Source organism: Poecilia mexicana, unplaced genomic scaffold (genome assembly GCF_051168715.1).
Source record: "Poecilia mexicana isolate PSO_F unplaced genomic scaffold, ASM5116871v1 scaffold_23, whole genome shotgun sequence".
Lineage (NCBI taxonomy): Eukaryota > Metazoa > Chordata > Actinopteri > Cyprinodontiformes > Poeciliidae > Poecilia > Poecilia mexicana.
Genome location: NW_028263392.1, coordinates 7,866,839 through 7,884,907, shown reverse-complemented (window position 1 = coordinate 7,884,907; position 18,069 = coordinate 7,866,839). Strand labels below are relative to the sequence as shown.

At 39.0% G+C, this 18,069-nt stretch overlaps 2 protein-coding genes across 2 annotated transcripts in view; one reads left to right on the top strand and one right to left on the bottom strand.

Moving 5' to 3' along the window:
• Window positions 1–466, bottom strand: part of ccdc146 (coiled-coil domain containing 146) — a gene marked incomplete at its 5' end in the record, with an annotated part of 34,773 nt that extends 34,307 nt beyond the window's left edge. The window contains one exon of the mRNA XM_088003462.1: window positions 378–466. Within this exon, the coding sequence (XP_087859588.1) occupies window positions 378–466 (89 nt within the window). The remainder of the gene's footprint in view (window positions 1–377) is intronic.
• A 4,774-nt stretch (window positions 467–5,240) lies between these two features.
• On the top strand, window positions 5,241–17,431 carry fgl2a (fibrinogen-like 2a). The gene is made up of 5 exons (XM_014970835.2): window positions 5,241–6,104; window positions 6,755–6,959; window positions 12,073–12,292; window positions 14,336–14,506; window positions 15,135–17,431. The coding sequence occupies exons 1-5, from the start codon at window positions 5,505–5,507 to the stop codon at window positions 15,448–15,450; spliced, it is 1,512 nt and encodes a 503-aa protein (XP_014826321.2). The 5' UTR covers window positions 5,241–5,504; the 3' UTR covers window positions 15,451–17,431.
• The last annotated feature ends 638 nt before the right edge of the window (window positions 17,432–18,069 follow it).

Genomic DNA, 18,069 nt, shown 5'->3' with positions numbered 1-18,069 from the left:
TTTCACAGCAAATTATTGCGGTTCAGTTTTCAAGTCTATCCAAAGTCACACTTAATTGGCACAACTCAGCAGGGAACACAGCAAATTTACAAAGTTATATCTTTTTTTTCTATTTATAAAAGAAGTGTCATTTTTTTATACAGACTTGACATTTTCAACAAGGGATCAGAATAAGTCAGGATATCGCAATGTATTTTTGTAAAATAGATTAATTCATCCATAACTGTCTCAATTAGGATTTGCAGTTACGTTATCATAGGTTCAACTCAGAACATGAGCAAAAGACAAACCTCTTATGAAGCTTTAGAAGCAATTTAAATGACTTGTGCAGACAAATATTGTATCCAATATGAGACAAAAATGAAACAACAACAAACCTCTTTAACGTATCCTTTAGTCGCTCGAAGCCGTTTTTCACCTTTGTGAATGTAGCTTGGCTAATTTTGCCCGAGGACAACAGCTGAAAAAGCAGAAATGGTGATCAGAAATTTGAAAAGCAGTTTTTCTTTAATGTAGAATATACAGTAATATTCAGAAAGTTAGAACGTGTTCCTATAAGCTCATCTTTCCGTAATAAAAATGCTGTTTTTTTTTTTTATATTATATTTCAATCTTAAATATTGTGTTTCCTTTGGCCGAAGGTAAAAAATGATCACAGTTAGCATAAGTAAAAGGTTGAAAACACCAGTGAGTCTGACTAATCTGAATGAGTTTCACTTGGTAAATAGAAATACTGAACTAAAAGAACTTTTCAAAAATATTCTAATTTACTAATAATGACTGTAATCACGGGGTCAACGCTCGTGTATTGTTGACATTTGATCTGTTTCTGAATAGAAAGTACATCTGATCAAATGCTTCTGTGTCTCACTAATAGAGCAGCTGTTCTGTTCCCCATAAAAAGTACCCTGAAGCTTAGAATGTATGTCTATAGCAGTTAATTTTCCTGGATTAACCCATCTAATCCAGTCTTTTCTATGATGTGCTGGTTCCAACAGATGGTAAATCAGCCTGGAGAAACGGACGCCAATTTAAAAGTATGACTGAATTGGAATGAAATACATAAATCTGAACTTAATATGGGCCAAATTGGGTTATATATTTTTTTGAACAAATTGTGAACAGTCATTTAAAGTGCCCTGAAGTAACATTTATAGCAAATCTGCACCACATGCATAAACAGAAACAAGAAATACAAAAAGGAAGAAGAGTATTAAATCTGAGGAACACATTCAAAGTAAAAAAGAAAACTGTTATGGTTATTGTGTTTGAATCTTCCTGAGTGTTTTTGTTGAGTCAAGTTTCATTACACAAATTCCTTGTCTTTGCAAAAGAAATAATAAAAAAAAAGATAAAAATAAAATGCTTACCGCTCAAAAGTCTAATGTTTGAGGGAGAATCAAGTTGTAGAAGTGAACAACTGAACTACTTTAGTTTCCGTGGCTTCAGATTGAATAAACGTTTGAACTTTTTAAACAAAAGGAAGTTCAGTTTTTGCTCCAACACACAGGAATTTTTGTTTTGAGAGAAAATCTTTCATATATTGTCTGGACTCCTCAGAGTAGAATGAGTTTGATATAAAAAAAAACAAACAAAAAAAACAGAAGCCTTTTTAAAAGGATTTAGAGCAAGTGGAGGCAAATAAATTTTTTTTTTTTTTTTACAGTCAATGACTGGAAGAAAAGAAAATTGAGCAGATCTAACTGAAGAGCTTTCATTGAAAATGGGCCACAGATAATGATTACAACACATTATTCAAGATCACAAGCACAATAGCTGAGTGAGTGAAGGATTAAAACAAAAAAAAGAAGAACTAGGACAAAGAAAAAAAAAAAGAAGCAAAGTCTTGCACAAATATCAACTGGCAAACATTATAGGTGAAATTATCTCCAGGAGTTGTGAATTTTCTCTCCTTGCAACAGGAGCTTTGAGGGTACGAAACAGAGATAGAAACAAAGGACAGGTGGCGTTCCTCTCTTATCTTTAGAGCCAGGTTGGTGGAGGGGGCGAGTAATGAGTGATAGCCTCGCCTGTATCGCACAGCTGCAGAGCTGAGGATATCGCCGGTGGGACGGCGTAGCAAGTTTTCCCAAACGGTACACACCGGCGCGCCGATCATATATACGCCCTCATGGGCTCGTATCTCGCCCCAACTTTAAGAATCGAGGATGGATGGGCGTGTCTTAAGATTCACCCCATATAAATTGTTCACCTCTGTTGTCATAAGCACTCACGATGCTCCAAGGACTGAAAGGACAGAGATATAAATTGGACGGCTGATACGGGTCGTTAACACGATTTGTTCAGATTTTTTTTTTTTTTTGCTTTCGTGCAATCACCGAAGGTCAAAAGACTACAAAAGATGACCTTATGTCTCAAAATGTACGAACTCCGAAAGTGGAAGTTTGGTAATAACAAAAGATATATATAACTGATCATTTTTAGAGTCCTGTTAGCTGCCAGTGTTTATGTTTTAGCAGCGCAGATGACATCAGTGAATGAACAAACATCCTGGCTGTACACCGAGCATTTATCTGTGAGAAGCAGCCCGAGGCGCTTTCTGCAACCCTCTCTTATTCTGCTGCCAGAACTGATCTGCTGCAGTGAAGGGGATTGGCCGCTTCCTGAAATGCTTGCACGAGGCTTACATGTGGCAGCACACCTTTGAAGTGAGGGATAAACAATCACTAAAAAGGAATTTATGCAGGGATTGTTTATGTTTCCCTGCACCAGAAAGCAGGGATGCAATCAGTAATGAATATGAGTTTAAGTTCAGTAGGTTTGTGGCATGTATATCAAAAAGAAGCCGGCGGCTTTAGTAGTCTACACCCGAAGGGGGGTAAAAAAATAAAAAAAATGACGACGGCCATGAGGCATAGCACTGCATTCCACTGTGTGATAGGGACAAAACCTCTTTATGCCTTCATGTCCTTTCTGCTTTTTGAGCCTACAGCAAGAAAGAATCCCTTTCTTATGAGAAGTTTCCTTCTTATGTTATCCGTTTAGAGGTTTTTTTTGTTTTTCTACGAAAGTCTTGAGACACTTCGGTCACTGAAATCATCCATCAATCTTCTTCAACTTATCCAAGTTTGAAGAAAGAAGGAAGAGGTAAGAAATCCAAGAACAAAACCCCAGAAATTTCCATCTCCAGCAACCTGGATGAAAAATGTCCTAAAATTGGTGGTGATATAGTCGTTTCAATGCAGAGGATCAGTGGCTTTACTCAGAGTTCATGAGATAGTCACTTCAGTGTCTTGTATTCACAGACTTCCATTTTCTTTTTTCTCTGTCAAGGAATTGCATGTTTCTGTTTTCTTTAGATGGTGTTGGAAGACATTATGCCATCATACAATGATCCAGTAATAGTCAGTTTATTTATTGATCTACAAAACACACAAGATTCCCTCTGCAATTATGCAAGGGTAAAAATCTGCTCCATTGTTCCAAAGCCACTTCTTCTGAATTTAAGGTCCAACAATTAGTTATAGCTCATCTAAAATATCCATAATAGTTAAAAAAAGAAGCCACCAGTCCATTTTCAGTGACTTTAAACCACTGAAATAATACGCCATCCCATTTTTTTCTACATAAAAAAAAAATAATTTTATTGCAAGCTGAAATCAACTCAAAGCAGATAACATGAAGAGAATTGCTTCATGAAGAACATGTGGTCAGCTCTGCACAATTAATTTGTTCATGCAGTCTTTTAATTTCTATAAGCTGGTTACTTAATGAACATGCCAATCAAAGTGTTATTTAATTTATGGCAATTCTAAACAACTCCCCACTCCAAAGAGGAAGAAAACTATATATCTTATTGTGAGATACAAAACAAGTCTGCTGTTTATTGCTGAACAAGACTTTATTGTCTTATTGTTGATTGTTTATGTTTCAGCAAACAAACCAATTCATAAACCCATCACTAGTGACACCACAGCAATTAAAACATGCAATCTTATCAGCCAATGGCGCCTTGGAGAACAAGGAAGAGCCTACAAATTAGTTAGCTCTCCTGAAGTTCTGCCAAATTGCCATTTGAAAAAATATCTCTTGTATTTTGTTTACCAACCATATGTTTAAGACTAGGAAGTTGACATTTGATGCAAGGATGAACAAACAAAAGACAAAAATTATACAAATTTGTCAATTTCATTGTTTATACTGCCATATGTTTTGGATCATATCTTTTCTAGTACTAAAGAGTCCATGATGCATTTAATATATAGTGATTTTCAGAGTCTTTAGAAGACAAACATGCCTTCAGCATCACAAATCCTCCATCATTCTTAAAAGTGAGCTAGGGGCTTTCCCAGATATTCAATCTTTTTCTACTAAACCCATGTGGATCGTCTGGAGTCAAAATTCATAAGTCATAGCTAAGCATCTTCACATACTGCTATACTGTCATGATTGGTTTCAGGTAAATTGCACACAAGTATTCCATTATATGCAATGTAACAGTTTTCTGCTGCTGTAAAAAGCTCAATTTAGACAAAATGAAAATCTTGCACATCATAAGGGATGTTTACAGTTACATCCAACCAGAGTGGATAGCATCCAATCATTGTTATGAAGTGCTGGTGACCATAAGTCAGATTTGAATTAAAAATATATTTCAGATACGTTTCTTCAGAATGAATTGGTAGGAAAGGCTGAAATATACATAAACAGATGTATGCTAACAAATTAAATGCTAACATTTACACTGAAAATTAAGATTGTGCACTCCAGAACCTAATTTTGAGACATGAGGGGAACATTCAAATAAGCTCAAGAGTCTGAACAGGCTCACTAAAAGGGTCTTGAAATTTTAGAGACAGTTAATTTCCCAAAGCATGAAGACAGCCTCACCTAATGTCTGCTGAGTTGATAATTAATATGCACAGATGCTTTGCTCCTTTGAGAAAGTAGCTGCCCTCGCAGTGAGGCAAGTGGGCAACATTACCTGAATGACAGTAGAAGACCCAGCTTTTCTCACTATACGCCCCCAGTGTACCTCTTTACTGCCTCTCCTTCCCAATGTCACACCCCACTCTGATCTTTCTCAGCATTCTAATCTTTCCACAGCATTGAGAGAAAGTATTGAGGCTGTCAATACTTTCTCTCAATGCTGTGGAAAGTGTTTTGTAATACGCAATAGTACTGCCCCTCCCATCCTCCTAAACTCAGCACTCACTCTCTCCCATCCCTCTCTCTAGCTCTCCCTCCCTCCCATGTCCTGATATTAATGACACAGCTATCTGAGGCAGCAGCAGTTCCCCTGCGCTCTCTTCCTCCTGCAGGCTGCACTCATACACACACAAACGCGCGGAAAGATACAAACAGAGCGACGCACCAAAGCCAGTGAGACACTGGACGCGGGGTCTTCCAGGCTTTTTACTTAGAATCTTCAGGCAAATACTCGCCTAAAATCAACTCCGTCAAACTGCAAGTTGATTTTTGAGGCACTTGCATGCACTCTTGTCAACCTCCAGGCTTGTTTTGCTTTTACAAATCTTGCTAAAATGAGGACAACATTGCTCTGCATTTGTGCCACTGTCCTGCTCGTGGCCACCTTGGTGCCGCAAACCACCCTGACAGCAGAGTACTCCGTCAACTCTCACCAGCGTTGGGATGCCAGAGGAGCTTACAGTCTTGGATCTGAATCTGGTCACCCCACCTCTTGTCCCGTTAAACTTCGACCCTCTGGCCACTGTGGGAGCTCTGGAGCTGGGGGAGAGGACAGCGAGGAATGCCCCTACCAGCTCACCTTGCCTCCTCTCACCATTCAGCTGCCCAAGCAGTTCAGGCTGCTGGAGAAGACGATGAAGGAGCTGCAGAGCCTCAAAGAGGTGGTGAACAAGCTGAAAAGCGGGTGCCAGGAGTGCCGTGGGGAGCGGAGCAATAGGGTCTTTGGATATCAGCAAGCAGACGAGGGGCAGACACAGATCCCCATTCAAGGGGATGCTGGAGGAGATGCAGAGCTGGATCTTCAGAGGGGGTCCAGCCAAGAGGAGAGGGGAGATGGAATGGTGCCTGGAGCTATTTTCGACGGTGCCAGGCTGGGGCAAGGTTCCAATTTTGGGAAAATCACGCCAAGCCCAAGCAGTATGCAAGAGATGCAGGTAAGAGGCAAACTTCTTCAAAATTAAAAATATATTTGATGTGCTCTTCACTTTAACCTAAACAAAATGTCACTGTGACAAATTTGACCTGTAACATGTGACAGCTTGGGTTTACCCCAACTCCTACCCCCATAGTTTGTAGGGGCAATGCAAGCACTGCAATGACAGCAATGCACCATTTCATGTACTTCCATCATAAATATGATCACATTCAGTACACCTATGAGATTAGTCCTCTTTTTAAAGCTCAGACAAAATTGCCAAATTAAATGGACAAAAGATGAGCTGTAGAAACAATGGGAACGCCTTAGATCTGCCCAGTCAAATGTCCCCAAGTGAATCATAAACAGACCAGATGCTTAAAGACCTGCAAGGTCTTTACTGACATCGTTCCACCAGGGAAAATTCCTGCTACTGTAAACATGGATGGGAAATCAGCATTAGACAACAGCCGAAATGGCGATTGAAATTGGGAGCCGAACGGCAAGCTTGTTGATTCTCACAGCCTCATTGGCAGACTGCCAATCGTCGCGCAGACACCATTCCCATTCCGAAATTCACATTGGCTGGCGCCTGTAATAATCCACCTGCTTTGTAGTCAGTGCCAAGAACAATTTTCTTTACTCCCGCTTTCGGCCTTTTTTCCTCAGGTGAAACTGAACAGGATGTCGGCCAGCCTGCGCAATGCCAGGAGCCAGATATCGGCTCTACAGGGCAGACTGGAGGGACTAAACCTGCTCAACATTGACAACGTGCAGGCTATGGTGGACAGACGGGTGGAGAACATCACCGGAGTGGTCAACAAGCTGAGCTCCAGCTGTACTACCCAGTGCGCAGCGCAGAACAGCCCCCAGTGTAAGCAGCCTTCTTTCAGGATTCTTGGGGGGTGATTATGTAAATAATTTAAATCCTTTAATCCTCTAATATTTGTGTTATTCTTGTAGCATAACATTCACAAGACCCTTTTGGATGTATTTTTCACAGCACAACATTCACACCAGTCTTTGTCATTTAAACGGGTTCTTATCGTTGTCTTCTCCTCCCATGCATGTTTTGCAATGAATGCCAGGAAGATTAAGAGTGCTCCCTGCTTTTTTTGTTTCTACTTCAAGAATTCAACACAGATGTAAACTTCAGCACTGACATTACTCATGCAGTTTTGGGTTGTGTTGAGGTGAATTTTCTGGCACAGTGGAAGTCCAATCATTCCAAAGTGGACCCTGCAATCACTTGAAAAAACAAACTCTGCTCCAACGCCGTAACCTTACAAGGACTTCAGTTTTACTGAAATGGGAAGTGAAAGCATCCACACTACAAGTTCCCATAAAACATCCCTATTTTAATAGGCGGTATGAAAAGGACCCTACACATTTTTTGTGTTGTCAGGCTATGCTATTTCAGACTCAAATATTCATAGGCCATTCAGCACAAGTCAGGCTTTAACAATATATCGCATAAGGTTAAGGACGGACCACTATTATTCTCCTTCTGGGATGTGTGTGTGTGTGTGTGTGTGTGTGTGTATTTGTGGAGTAGATGGATGAATGACTGGAATGAAATACAGAATGAATGTAGGGACAGATGGCTAAAATAGGTGGATGGAATGGAAAAATGGATGGATTAGGGGACAAGACATAAAACAATGTTACATTTAAAAGAAACCATTGTCCTCGCTATAGGCTATAGCTAAAGGCTAATTTGCAGACAAAGGGGCAGAGGTCAAAGTCTGGAAATTCAAATATGTTCTATAATCCGCCACCGTTTTCCATTCTAATCTAGATTCAGAAAACACTCACATTTTTCCCACAGGATATACAAACCCTCTCAAGCAATTTGCAGGAGATATGTTTGGATTAGACTTGGAAATATCCAGCACTGAATTCCATCTTGGCTTTATTTTAAACAAGCAAAATTCTTTCAAGTTGATCATGATGAACAAGAGTGAAACAATGTGACAGGCACAAAAAACTGCATTTTCTTTGGCTCTTACATAACTAATTCAAGTGCTTTGACCCTCCATTATCCTTCATATGGAGCAACTCAAAGAAAAAAAGATAAACATACTTGACTTCACTGTGCAAAGAGTTCAAAAAAGCTTTTAATGTAAAATCTTATTATAATCTTTCATAAATCTATTGATAACAGCTACAACCTAGCTAAACCCCACATGCATCCCACTTTGCATTGATGTAAAAGACTCCTTGCATGAGAGCACAGCAGAAATGCAAACAACAAAGTGAATAATATCCTGATGCTGCATGAATGGATGTGACACTGTATTGGGGCTTTCATGTGGAAAACAGATGTGAGCCTATTTCTAAGAAGATTAGCTGGGACAGTGGTGTGAAGGGAATCGCGTCTCCTTCTCTCGCCTCTATCTCCCAACTTCACTCGAAATTCCTGTCATCTTGTTCTTTCGTTTACTTTTTTTTCCCTCCAGAGAACTCAACTCTTTTAATTTCACAATTTCATATTCCATCTCTGTTGCTCATTATTAAACTTCTACCTTCTTAAATTTTCGTTCCAGTTCACCTCACCATGTCTCTCCCCTCGCTTCTCTTCTTTTGGCAGTCATGTTCTTACACTTTGCTGCATAGAAAGACTTGCTAATAGCACAAGCAGTCATTGAGGCGGCTCTCCTGACATTGCACAAGTCATGGATGGCTCACCAAGCCAGTGACACTCGTCTTTGCACAACCATCCATCACGTCAAGCTGAAAAAATTGAAAGTCGGTCTCCCTCAGGTTAAGGATGTTTGCCTAATGTTGCTTCATGTCAATCCAGAAAGTAGTGAGGACATAAAACAGCTGGTACAAGGGAAATTGGAAAACATCGTTTGATGAGGGAGCCGTTTCATAACACGGCCTTAGGTAAATATTTAATTGCGTCTGAACTCAAATGATATTTTAAGATATTTACATCCTTTCATGTTTTAGGAGAACAATCCAAACATATCCAAATGTTTACCGTAACTTCTAAATCTGGTTTCATGCAGACATTTTAAATCAAGTGAAGAACGTTGCATGTACATCAATTATAAAGTTCTACTGGGCTTCAGCTTTGCATTGCCATGACACATGAATATATTTCCTTGTATTTGATACTCTATCACAGAAAGTATGATCACCTGCGAAGCCAGGCTGCTAAGGATGTATTTGGACCTGTCAGATTCTGTACGAGCACCGCAGCTCAGAGCTACCAAATATATTGCACAGATGCAACACTAATATCTTTCACATGGGTAAAAACTAATCTTAAAATGGAAAATACTGGTAACAGTTTTCATCCTTTATGAACACAACCTTTTTTTCTTTTATTTTTAACATTTTTGGTACAACATTCATTCATAAAGGCAAGTGTGTATGAATAGATCTCTTTTCTTTTCAACTGTCCAGTACTGAGCAAGTAAGCATTTCAAATTAATTGAAAAATTTACAAATTGGATAATTTGAGGAAAAAACGTATGCCACTACTAGTTTGCATCATTGAACCTTCATCCTAAGATGACCAGTTTGACCAGTTCATGACAACGGTACTTGCGTCACAAACGGGAGCGTAATCCACCACTGATGGAGGAGTTACCATGGTCACAGCATAAACCAACAGTGCCATTTAAGTCTAGGTAAATTTTTCACAGACCAACAATACTAAAAGAGCAATAAAGGCATTTTGACAGAGTGCTGTAAACATTTCTTTTCATCCCTGCTGCCAATTCCGATAAGCATATTTCTGCAGGGAAGTAACGCTCAAGGCAAGCCGATAGCAGTTCAAGCGTTAAGCCACAATTACTCAGTAATCAACAATGTGTTTTTCTGCAGATGTGATGACTGGATGTTTTCTCTTTGATGAGTTTGAGTCCATCCACACTCTTGCTCTTTTTTGATCTTACAATCAACTCAAAGGGGAAAAAAGCCATCACTTCATAATACAAACATGTCTCTTTCACCCTCCCCATCTTCAGAAGGCCAACTGTCTTGTTTTTATATTTATTTTTCATGATGAGAAAATAGTCCGTCTGAACAGGCAATGTGGTTTTTAAGCAGTTTAAATGTCTTTGATAAGTATGTCAGTCAGTCAGACAAATCAGCTTACATTCACATACCAAGCAAGTGAGTGAAAGACAAAGACTGCAAAGAAAACCGGCTTGTTAATGTCAGTAATGCTCAAAAGCATATGATTAAGTCTGACAGTTTTTTTATTTTTAGGCTTAAAAGTAAAAAAAAAAAATCACCAACATTATTTTTTTCAAAAGCACTATATTTTTAAATCTCAGGCCGGTATCATTTGATGTTTTAAGCTAACGGGGGGGTGACTTCAGCTGGAGATTGAGGTCCGCTTTTTTATAAAGTGTAGCAAATTTGAAGCAAAAACTGCATAGCAACCAGAGGGTCCTGGGGTTTTCTTTTGGTTGTTGCAGACACTATTAGAGCCATTTTCTATTGCTATGACTCAGAGCAGCTGTCCTCTAATGTAACTCAACAATCAGCGACACTTAACAGTCTTTCAGACATCAGTAAATGACTAATACTAAAGTTAAATGATTTTACAGGCTCAGTGCCAGACTACCTGGTCCATCCAGGGACACTGGCTGCCGCGTCAAATGGATGGGGACAAACCCGCAGGAAGTAGTGAAGTGCAAAAACTGCACTTAGACACAAAGTGAACAGGACAGAGGAAGAATTTACAGGTCAATACTTTAAATGCCAAGTGCTGACAGAGCCATTACTGTGACAAGGGTACAATTTAACCTCACACTTGACTTTTAAACCATTCTCCATACTGAGATTCGCCACCAGCAGACCTTTTGCAGATTAAGTGCCTTCTGAAATGCAGTAGGAGAATAAAGTAAAACAGTCTTTGAGCATCTGGAAACAGCACGTTTCTTCTACTCAACACACATTATTCAGTCTAGACTTCCCCTCCCATTACCTGAGGTTTATGTCAGTTTTAATTCACCATCCTGCCGAACAGCCCCAGCAGTGAGTCAACAGCATCAACAATGGGAACTCAAGTGGGGTCCACATGCTGCTCACCCAGTGTCAAAATGAATTCAGAGGGCAGTATGCTTTTCTAATCCAGTTTCACACTTTCCCGATTTTTGACACGTCCGTCCCTGTCAGTTCATAAATGCTGCCTGACACAGGCCTTTCAGTTCATATTTTTAGGTTGGACTCTTGACTTGCTGTGCAGCGCAGAATAAAAAGAGCACGAAACCCAGGAATAAAAAGAAATGGAAGGGAAAAAAGACAGCGGATAAGAATTAGATTTTTGGTGCAACATTTTCATCCAAATGTTGACAAGATTACTTAAATATCGGAATGCACAATATTGGTTATATCAGTTTGTATGATATCACAATCGCAAAGAACGGCTTGGATGCAATTTTTAGTAGGGTTTTATTCATTTAGGCTCCCTTCAGCCACATTCCTCAAGCCATTTTTTTTTTTTGGCTTATTGCCTGGACTCACTGTCCTTGATGCCCACAGAGTTAGATTTATTGGGACCAAGACGCCAACACTTGGTGAGAGGGATGGGGAAATTGTAATGACAGAAAAGGAAGTAGAGTAAGAAATATATACTGTAGGTCAATCGTGATCAATACAATCACTGCAACATTAACATTGCAACTGCATGTTTTCTCTAATGTGGTGTAGTAGGCATGCTAATTATCACTATCAAGGTACATCAAGATTTAAAAACTATAGTTTTTCATGATACAGTTCTTGTAAGTTAAACAGCGAGATCTGTAGAAAGTGGCTTCAGATGTTTACCAGAGTAATTTACTCAAGACTGATTGAGAATCTATCAATAAATCAAAATAGTAAACTTTAGTTTGAAACCATTCCTTTAGACTCACTCATTTTCGTAAGAGAATTTTGTGAACGCAGACTGTTATTACAATTTCTAGCTTTAATAGAGAATAATACTTATTCAGTAAAAACTTGCTTTCTCTCATTTTTTCAAATAGTCATCGTAGCCCCTCGGGACTGCTCGGACTATAACGCCCTGGAGGTGAGGAAGAACGGTGTGTACAGAGTGACCCCTGACCCTCGCAATGGAACATTTGAGGTTTTCTGTGAAATGGAGTCCTTCGGTGGTGGCTGGACTGTCATACAGCAGCGCCTCGACGGATCCGTCAGCTTCAACCGCACATGGACTGAGTACAAGAAAGGGTTTGGGAACCTGAGGTATGTTTTTTTTTTTTTTTTAAGCTGTATAAAAATGGAACAGTCAGGCACATTGTTAAACTCATACGCAGGAAAAGATGGTGCTCAAATAGGGTCACAAAAGAGGTTATAGTGCAGCCCCTCAGCATCCCGACTGTGGTGTTGTAGTAAACACCTCGTAGGTAGGGAATGAGAAATAACCCTATTTACATCAAGGTTAATTTAACCTGACAGAGATCTGGACTATAAACCTCCGAATTTAACAGCATGGAGGATCTAATAAAATCTGCAACTACAAAGCATTATACGATTTGTAGGATGCAGCGCTTTATGAAGCTTGACTCCTCACTTTTATGGTGACTGTGGCACTAAACCAGAGTACGATTTTAATATTGGAATGCAGGCAGCGCAGAAAATTCCCATCCCGACAGCATCATTATTGAAAAAAAAAATTCAGTTATGAGGTTGGTTCAATTTTTTGCAATGACAACACTTTACTGCAGTAGTGACATGAGGAAGTCAATGTTTTCTATACGAATTGACGCTTCTGTTCTTCTGGCATTAAAGATCAGAAACTGCCAGTGACGGGTTTTGATGCGCGTGACATTGGGTGGTGGAGATGGTATAAAAAAATAAAAAGAAAAAGAAACAAAGAAAAAGAAAACTCAGCTGTCAGTGTATTGTCAATCTGAATCAAAGTCCACCCTGTAAAGTCGATCAGCATTGTGTGATGTCCCATTTGAGGCATCGCACATCTTGCGCTACGCGATGCCTGGAGTCTCAACTGCATCCCAGCAAATCAAACATATTTACAATTATCAGTTTAACTGGATTATTCTACAGCAATGGTTCTTCAATAGTGAAAGCACCACTGGTAGAACTTGACATACCTTGTACACATTAAAACTTGGTTGGAAGTAAACAGTAACTTAGAGCTAACTGACCAGAAATTATTCATCTTTGCTTTAACAGACATACTAAAGAAAGAAAAAAAAAGTCAGGACCCATCAGAAAGTAAAATAATTACAAGTACTGGTGGCTACTAGTTGGGTCCAAAACTTAACTGTTTTCTAGTAACAAGAAAACTATACAACTTACCAGCTGCAATCAATGCACAGGTTAATGTGGAAATGTGTATGTAAATTAATTATTTCAAAAGCAAATAATTTATGAAGTTACTAAATGCAAAAAGGGAATGCTTAAGTTTTTTTTATATATATAAAATTATATTGCAAAACAATCCATCTATATCAAATCCATTTTTAAGTTACGTTTTATAGGATAGCAAAATGTTTGGCTTTTTGTATTAAACGTGTATTCGCAGTTGTTGCCACATCCAACGACCTTCATCGTGAGGTAGCTCTTTTATTTAAATGCAACCGTTTTACTCACAGAATTTACAGGTTATTTACAGACAATGCTGCAGGAAATGAGTGCGTATGTTAACAATTTTGCCCCTCAAACCTCGACTTAAAATGCCCGGCCTGCTCTGACAAGCCATAACAATAGCGCAGCCCACCTGTTCTCAATATCGCAGATTGTTTGCCACCTGTTTTCGCCAACACCGATTGATTTTCACATGTAAAATAAGATTCTGCCCACACAAAATCTGCTTCTCCCCCACCCCAGGCTGCAAACTTTTCAGCAGAGTAAAATCAATTATTTAGCACACAAGGCTGTTGATGTTTAGAAGTAATAGCGAGAAGCACACCAGGCTTCTGCTTTATCTGGATTCAACTTTCAGATCAATATCTTTATTCTTTTTATCTTCCCTGTTGTTTTTTTCTAAGAAATAACCATGGTAACTTCTTGATAACCATGCCTGCAGCTCCAGCACTCCCTCCTACTAAAAAAATAATAACCTCTTTCATCCATTTTTCTGTGTCACACTCCTCACTGCCTTTGCTTCCCATCCCTACACCCTCCCATTTGTGGAGATAAGTTAATTTCGTTTGAATAAATATACGCAATTTCTAACTGTGCCAGTATTTGAGCTCATTTATATTGCATGTCTGACTCTTGGTTTCCTTCCTTCCTCCTGTTCCTCGCTAATCTGTCTGGCAGAAGCGAGTTCTGGCTCGGCAATGACCATATTCACCTGCTGACGAAGGCCAAAGACATGATTCTGCGCATTGAGCTGGAGGACTTTGAGGGTGTCCGGGAATATGCAAAGTATGACCAATTCTACGTGGCTAATGAGTACTTGCGTTACCGACTCTCCATCAGCGGGTACAGGTAAGAGGGTTGTACTATTAAAATGTACTATTAACCAATTCTGCTGCAGTGGTCAAATATACAGTCAACTTTTTTGAGCGCAACATGTTCCATCGTTCCCTCATAAAAAGATACTTGGAGTGTTGCGTTGATTCTGTCTTGCATGTTTGAGACATCTTTGAATCTCCCATGGCAACTAATCAACTGTGTGACACGCCTAAGTAAACAGAGCGTTCGAGGCCCAGCTCCTTCAGAGCTGCAGTTTCCAAGCCTTTGAGCTTTTGCTTTCAAGAGCAGCTCTCCCCTGCAACTCTGCTCCTTCAAACTAGCCAGCAGCAATTAGCAAAAACCTGGCAGAACTGCACATCTGCTGAGCGCATTATACGACCTGCTTCTCAGTGCAACACTGGTAAAAATATTGTTAAGGGGGTAGTAAAGAAGTGATGTTGGGATGATTGACTGAAGGTCAAGTTTCAGAAAGAGCAGGAGTTTTTAAAGATAAAGAATCCCAATTTCAAGGCTTTGAATAAGGGAGTCAGTTTTCTTTTATATTTGATATACATAGAGCATTCTTCATAAAACATTCTTTGGAATGGTCAGTGTACATAAATCCCTCACTAGAAGAGTAAATACCTATCCTCTCTTACAGTGGAACAGCTGGGAATGCCATCAGTTTCAACAAGCACTTCAACCATGACCAGAAGTTCTTCTCCACCCCCGACCGTGACAATGACATGTACCCCTCTGGAAACTGCGGCGCGTACTACAGCTCTGGCTGGTGGTTCGATGCTTGCATGTCTGCCAACCTCAACGGGAAGTACTACCACAAGAGGTACAAGGGTGTCAGGAACGGGATCTTCTGGGGAACGTGGCACAACATGACAACGGAGTACTACCCCACCAACTACAGGCAGGCCTTCAAGACCGTCAAGATGATGATACGGCCCAAAAACTATGTTCCTTAAGAGGACAGGGCAATCTTCATCCAAGGAGAAAATTCAAGAACATAAAACCCCACACCTTTTCGTGTAGCCATTCACACATGCTTACATAAACACACACAAACACACACACACACACACACAGACAAGTGGTAAAGAAAGTTTGACTGCAGTACCAACAAAAATCATTGTGAAATATCATATTGTGCCATCCCATTTTACTGTATGTGAGCGTGGCCTTTGAAATGTTGGATTAATATGACAATAATAACAATAATAAAAGAAAATCTGTGAAAAATGACAGACTATTCAAAAAAAAAAAAAAAAAAAAAAAAAGCGTAAAGGCCAGCCTCCTTCCGGGAGCTGCAATATTCCACGGGACGTTAACGTGAATAATTTGTCACCGGTCCCTGACATTTCTCCCACTTTCATCCTGCTGCATCGTGCTATAATCCCTGCTGAGACGCAGCACAGCACAGCACATACCAGTAGTAAAAACTAATGAGCTATCATTTTCTCTGCTGTAAATGATTTCATAATTAACAACGACCACTCAAGTGAGGGAGCTTATGATAGAGTTTTGTGTCTGAAATTACTCATAAAAGACATCCTGCTGGGACTGTTTAATTACACTGGGGCAGCGTGGTAATGCATCATTATCCTAAACATTATGAAATTCGCCAGGGAAGACATGCGGCCTTAGAGGTATCCCTATAGTTCTACTTGTATGCGGTAGAGCTTAGATTACTGACTATCTGATAAATTGCTCTTGACACTTAACAGTTTCAATTATTTTCCCATCATTATCTCTTGGTGCACTGTACAGCTCTTATTGTTGACACATTTTAAACTTTTTGAGATTCTCCTTGTCAACCTTGTGTACAATACTGCTATCTAGTGTTAGAAAACTGCATAGCACCGTATAGTCAATTTTATACACACTGAAAGGCAAAGATGGACTAAAGAAGTGTTCATGTTTTGATGTGTACAGTATTTATTTTACTTTGTGATGCAAGAGAGCTTTTATATTATATGTATGGTTGGTTATACAGTACAAAGTCTATACACTGTTGACTGTGCATATTTGTGATCGTTCTAAGCAAATACATGTATTTGGACCTTTATGCATCTACCATATTGATATTTTTTAGTCATATTAATCTGTCATGCCAAAAATAAATCTACATTTTTTAATAATACTAATAAAAAAAGGTTTGCGTGTACTACATTGCCATATTTCTAACCAAATTTCACTCAAGCAGATAACCTCCCACTCAACTCTATAGTACCTTACAGAATTTTTGGTCAGCTTTATTGCTCATCTTTCAAGTCCAAATGTCAATATTCTAGAAATGGTGAGGTTCATTAAGAAGCACGTTTTGAAGCATAAAGTTGTGCTTCCTTTCATACGACTTTTATGCAACAGAGATTTTTGTTCAGCAAAAACAAGACACATTAAGCATTTGACATGTCAGCTGAAGCCCGTAGAGTCTGAAATGGAGCTCTGGTTTGTTTCTCGACAGTCTTTACTTTTGAGCAAATTCACAGACATCCACTCAATCAGTCTAAATGCTTAAAACCCATGAATTAGAATTTTCACTATAGAAATAAGTTAGAGTTTAGAAATTGTTCTTACCATATTTACTTTGTTTCCCATTTGATGTTGTGTAAAGTCAAGAATCCTGCGTTTAGGGAGGAGTGCACATTGACCGTGCAGCTAATTAGCGACACCTGTTTGACTCATCAGTTTTACAGAGGCAAGAAAGATATACTTTTTTTTTCACACGTAGCTTCTCCATTTTGTCTATTTCTTTTATAATATGTACTAATAACATGGAATCTGCTGTGGTAAAGATGAAGGATTACGTCCTGGTTCCCCTTTTCCATAAATGGGATGAATTTAGAGTAAATTTCCATCTTAATGCTGATGCTAATATGTTGCGTACCCACTCTCAGGCTACAAAATACGTGAATAAAAAAAAAAAATAACAAAAAAGAAATAAAATGGCAATTTTGTTCTATTCTACTCCATTTTATTCTGATACTGAATGGAATGTCTACGAATACGTAAGTATTTACGTTTTACCTCATCCAGAACACGACAACATGAAGCAGGGATGTCTGCCATGGTTGATTTTCCGGGACCAAAGTAATGTTGCTATTCTATTGTGAAGCGTAGCAGAGTTGGAAAAAGTTCGTCTGCACTGATTCTTTACCCAAATGGTGTGTTGTTGTAACCATAACAACGACGTCACACGTCTCCCACGCGACGCTGAGCATTGCTGAACAAAAATAATAAAAAAAAAGGTTTTTCGATGCGACAGCGATATTTCCCCGTCCAGATAGGTGAATAGTGGCGTGCAGTCGACGCCAATTTGTTTAGTCGTGAATACACACTTTATTAATTATGCAATTAATTTAATTTACTGCACTCATTGATAGTAGAAAAAAAGATAAAATTACGTAGTCTACGTCCCCATTTGAAGAAAGTGACTAAATTTATTATTAAAACTAAATAAAATTATGTTTGCGCCATTCATTGACCCCCTTTATTATAAACTTAAATATAACATATTTTATTAATATTTGCATTTTAATTCATATTTTTACTGAGGAAATATATATTTGTCTGCTGCTCCTGGA

Excerpts from the sequence above, each read along its gene's own strand:
- fgl2a (XM_014970835.2), top strand. The coding sequence starts at position 5,505 with ATGAGGACAACATTGCTCTGCATTTGTGCCACTGTCCTGCTCGTGGCC. Across the intron at positions 6,105-6,754 it reads GCAGTATGCAAGAGATGCAG|GTGAAACTGAACAGGATGTC; the intron begins GTAAGAGGCAAA and ends TTTTTTCCTCAG. Across the intron at positions 14,507-15,134 it reads CTCTCCATCAGCGGGTACAG|TGGAACAGCTGGGAATGCCA; the intron begins GTAAGAGGGTTG and ends CCTCTCTTACAG.